General features: G+C 32.7%; 1 protein-coding gene across 1 annotated transcript; it reads right to left on the minus strand.

The window, feature by feature from the left end:
* Positions 1-4,252: 4,252 nt before the first annotated feature.
* Positions 4,253-4,747, minus strand: LOC119665554 (gamma-gliadin-like). Its single transcript, XM_038074780.1, has one exon. It carries the CDS (start codon positions 4,745-4,747, stop codon positions 4,253-4,255), a length of 495 nt encoding a protein of 164 aa, XP_037930708.1.
* Between the last annotated feature and the right edge of the window lie 479 nt (positions 4,748-5,226).

Below are 5,226 nucleotides of genomic sequence, written 5' to 3' on the forward strand. Positions count from 1 at the left end.
GTTGTCTATTGTTACATTGGTCTCAAAGGTAACTAGGTACACTCCTTCTAGGGTGTGTTCATTAACTTCGTGATTGCCTGAGACTAGGATTGCACTATCTTTTATTAGTTCTAAATTTCTATTCTTTTCTTTTATTTTAGTGCATGATGCTTTACGGTGCTTTAGCAGGTTTGTTAAGCAGCTCTCATTTAAGGATAGTTTACAAAAATTATTACTTAATTCTATTTTACACATTTGAACATTTTGAAATATCTTATTACATCTTACGACTTCTTTTTCAATTAATTATTTGCCATCTTTTTTACTTATAGCTCTACTTTCATATAGTTTACATTTGGTTTTGATAATAGGATATGTAATATGTATTACTATTAAATCTGGATTTTGTAAAATTTTGAATTTGGATACGTCCATTAAATCTGTTAAGGTGACTCTGGTATTCTCATGTTTGATTATGTCTTGGATTTCTTTTAAATCTATTATCGCTGTGTTTAATATACCTGGTTTGGCTAGAGTAACTGTTTGTAATAGGTTCTGTAGTTCAATTGGTATTAGTCTGTTTGTTTGTTTCGTTACTTTTGTCTTGCGCGAACTATTTTCTAAATTTTCTAACGCGAAATCCTAACGCCAAGATAAAGAGATGGATTGCATTCGTTGAAGAATTCGCACCAAAAATTATCTACAAACCAGGAACCACAAATGCATTGGCAGACGCCCTTTCACGGCAATATTTAAATCATCTTCCAGAAAACTCTTCAATCACCTCTACACAACACTCTGCAGAAAGTAGTGATAACACTACCATAAAAGAAACGACAAAACCACTTAATCAATTTAAGCAGCAAATCTTACTATCAAAAGCTAGATATACGATACATGAACAAATTACAAATTTCGATAAAACACGACATATTATAGAATATGATACAGTTGAAAATCTTTTAACAATTCTGAAGGAATACCTTCAACCCAAAGTTGTGACTGCAATCTATTGCACACCTGAAGATCTTTACGAAATTAAAAACCATTTAATCGAAACATTCACTGACATAAAATTCACGTACACTAAGAATTTTCCAATAGACGTCCTTAACGCGGACGATCAAAAAGCAATAGTAGAACAAACACATACACGTGCACACAGAAATTATAGAGAAAATTTAAAACAAATCTTTACCACATATTATTGGCCCAAAATGGCCCAACATTTTAAAGAATTCGTAAGACATTGTGGGATTTGTAATAGAAATAAGTATGATAGAAATCCTCAAAAGGTACCAATTGGTGGGGCACCAATTCCCAAGAAGGAGGGAGAGTTAGTCCACCTCGACATATTTTTCGCGCAAAAACTTAAATTTATTACTTGTATTGATGCTTATTCTAAATATCTGTTCATTAAACAAATTGAAGATAAAACAAAACTAGATGAAAAAGTTTTGGAACTTTTACAGTCATTCCCAGAAGCAAAACAAATTACCTTAGATAACGAACCAGGGTTCTCGACACCTCAGTTTAAGTCATTAATGGAACGAATGGGTATTAACATTTATTATTGTGACCCACAGCATAGTTCAACGAACGGACAGGTCGAAAGAGTTCATTCAACGGTAATCGAAATAGCAAGATGCTTAAGACAGGAATTTAGTATTGTAAACGATTTAGAGGTTATATTTAGAGCTGTTCAACAATATAACAAGACAATTCATACGGTTACTAACTACAGACCGCAAGATATATTATATAATAAAATAGACCATCCTGATATACCAGAAAAATTAGCAAAAGCACAAGAAACTATATTAAGAAGAAACGACAAATTAAAAGGTTTGAAAACATATAAACCTAACGAAACAATTTATGAAAAGGTAGGAGGTAAAAGAAACAAGTTAGATGTAAAATACAAAAAACAGAAAATAAAAGAAGACCTAGGGAAGAAAGTTAAAATTCATTATAGAAACAGAATAGTACATAAAGATAATATACGAACTTAATTTTACAGACAATGGACCGATTAATCATTGCACTTATCACTTTATTCGGAACCGCGAAAACAGAAATAATTGACTACACGAGAGAAGATTACGTACTAGTAGACAACGGCGATGCAGTAATTTACGAAAAGTTTGGTGACATTTTTCATATAACAAATTTAACATACATTAAGGAAATAGTGGAAGCAACTAGAAATGAAATTAACGAAAACATCGTTGTTAGATTAGAAACTCAAAATAATAAATCTGTGACACAGATTGACAGTTTAGACATACAATTAGAGCTACATCTGATAGACACGATATTATCACAATTACAAAAGACTAACCATAGAAGAAAAAGAGGAATTAACGAACTAGGCACACTTTGGAAATGGATAGCAGGGTCCCCAGATCATGATGATCTGGTAACTATTAATAACAAATTAAACGAACTGGCAGAAAACAGCAACAAACAATTAACAACCAACTCACAAATATTTAAAGCTCTATTCAGTATGGAAAAAATGATCTAAATCTGAGACCCCGTATAAGTAGTTTCGTAATGATTTTAGTGCCCACACTATTGCATATAATTCTTTTTCGTTTGTAGCATAATTTTGCTCTGTTTGATTCAATGTTTTAGATATAAAGGTGATGGGCTTGCCGTTTTGGGTAAGTACTCCACCAATTGCCACGTTCGACGCGTCAGTAGTTAACACGAATTTTGAATCATAATTAGGTTGTATTAGTTCCATTTGATTTACTAATAATTTTTTTAGTTTTTCGAAGGCTTTAATTGCTTCTTCGTCTAGTTTTATTTCTATTTTTTTCGAGCTAAATGTAGATACTCTGCCATTCTCTCCGGCTAAATATTTCGTAAGTGGCTTTGTAACAAAAGCATAATCTTTTATGAACTTTCTATAAAAGCCTGTCATACCTAAGAAACTTCTAAGCTGTCTAAGAGTATGTGGTAAAGGGTATTCATTAATAGTAGCTACTTTATTTGGGTCTGTTTTTATAATATTATGGGCAACAATATAGCCTAAAAACTCAACTTCTTTTTGAAAAAACTTTGATTTTTCCAATGAAATTTTCATATTTGCTTCTTTTAAACGTTGTATTATTTTCAATAAATCTTCTTTATGTTGTTCAATGCTTTGTGAATAAACTATGATATCGTCAATATATAAATGACAGATTTTTCCGATATATTCTCTTAATATATCGTCCATAGCTCTCTGGAATATGCTTGGAGCATTCTTCAGCCCAAATGGCATTCGTATATATTCGTATTTTCCATTGTTAACGGAAAATGCAGTTTTTTCGATATCTTCGTCTTTCATCAATATCTGATGAAATCCAGATTCTAAATCAATTGTTGAAAAGTACTTCGACTTTCCCAAATTAGATAAAATTACATTAGTATCTGGGATAGGATATCTATCCGAGATCGTTTTTTCGTTGATTTTTTTAAAATCGATTACCATGCGCAGTTTAGGGGTACCATCTGTATTTGTACCCTTTTTTGGTACAACCCATATGGGTGAATTATATGGGCTCTTACTAGCCCTGATTATACCTTCTTGAAGCATTTTATTTATTTCTTTGTTAACAAAAGAATTTACTGATAAGGGATAAGGGTACTGTTTACTCCATATGGGAGTTTCAACAGTAGTTCTAATTTCCGCTTTAACATCAGTTCTAAAGGGTAAATTCATATCGATATTGCCATGACCTTTCTCAATTTGCCGTTTGATATTTAGTCTCAGGCTTTTGATTGAGTCATCGTCATCAATATTGTTTAATTTAGCTTTGCTTGCTTTTTTTGCATGATTTTTTTTCGGTTGCTGCTTTGCAGCGTTTTTGCTTTTAGTGTTTGTTTTATTGTTAACCTTGCAATTTTTTTGATTAATTACTCAATTTTTTATTACGTTTTATGTATGTATTATTTACAGAATGTGGAGTTATTTTGGTTGAAGTTTTTTCAGTATCGTTCGAATCCATTATAAATTTTTCCATAAGTCCCTTATATTTTAGGACTTGTTTCTTAAAATCTATAGTTACGTTAGCTCGGCTTAATACATTAATTCCTATCAATATATCGCATTCTAAATTCGATATTTCATAAAATCTTGTCTTAATTCCGAAAATTTCTGCTTCATAGTAATATTTTATTATAGTGTATCCGTTTATTGTTTTTACTCGTTTATAAATTGCTAATTCTTGTTTATTTGTTAATATGCTTGGTCGGCAATAGCAGTTAGTTGCTCCTGTATCTATTAGTATACGGACTCGTTGGCCTCCAGGTTTAGTTCTGAAGATGTAGGGGAGGCCGGGCCTTGGCCTAAAAAAGCACTCTCTTGAATGTTATTTATACGTTGTTTTTTTACTACAGGTTGTGCACTTTGCTGTACACTCTCTAATGGGCGTTTCTGTGGCTGACTCATTTGATTAGGTTGTGGATTGGGAACGAAGTTAGGGAATCCCTGGTGATGATTAAAAGTTGGCTTCCATGAGTTTTGGTTAAATGGGGTACGTATAGGATTCGGGTTATAGAAATTGCTTTGATATCTCGGTTGTTGATACCGTGGTATTGGTTGTTGATACTGTGGTCTTGGTCCCTGATTATTTTTCATCGATGGATCTACTTCCATTGGTTCTGGTTTCGGGAAATAACTTTTATTGTTATTAGTTGGGATTTGAGGGCGTTGTGGATAACGCAGATTATTTTGATGTCTATTTACTTGGGTTGAGTTCGCATTTTTACTAAACATAATTGCGAAGCTAGTACGTACGTAGTTGGTTTGATTCCAACTCTTGGGCTTTTGCTAAAGCATTAGGAAGGTCTTCTGGAGACAGTGAAAATAAGACGTTAGATAAGGGAGGATTTAATCCTGTTATAAATATTCGTGTAGCGTTCTCACGATGCTTTTTATTTAATTCTGCGGTTAGAGAGTTACTATTACCGTATGTCATTATAGTTTTGTTTATTAGCATTGTTAGTTTTTTGTTTACTTCGTTATAGTAGTCCAAAATTGTCATTGAGCCTTGTCTTAGGACACTTATTTCTTGTTCGATTATATGTATTGGTCGCTTATCCGCGTAAGCGAAGTCTAATCTACTGATTATTGCATCAAAATTCAAAACTGTACCGTGGTTAGTCAATACGTCATTAGCGTCATCAGTTATTTTATTTCGAAGAATGGTTAAAGCGGCGAAGTATTTTCTACTACCGCGGGTGTATAGACTAAGA

The sequence above is a fragment of the Teleopsis dalmanni genome, chromosome 1 (genome assembly GCF_002237135.1).
Source record: "Teleopsis dalmanni isolate 2A chromosome 1, ASM223713v2, whole genome shotgun sequence".
Taxonomy (NCBI): Eukaryota; Metazoa; Arthropoda; class Insecta; order Diptera; family Diopsidae; genus Teleopsis; species Teleopsis dalmanni.

Bases quoted from the DNA above. Each gene is read 5' to 3' on its own strand.
- LOC119665554 (XM_038074780.1), bottom strand. From the start codon at position 4,747: ATGTTTAGTAAAAATGCGAACTCAACCCAAGTAAATAGACATCAAAAT.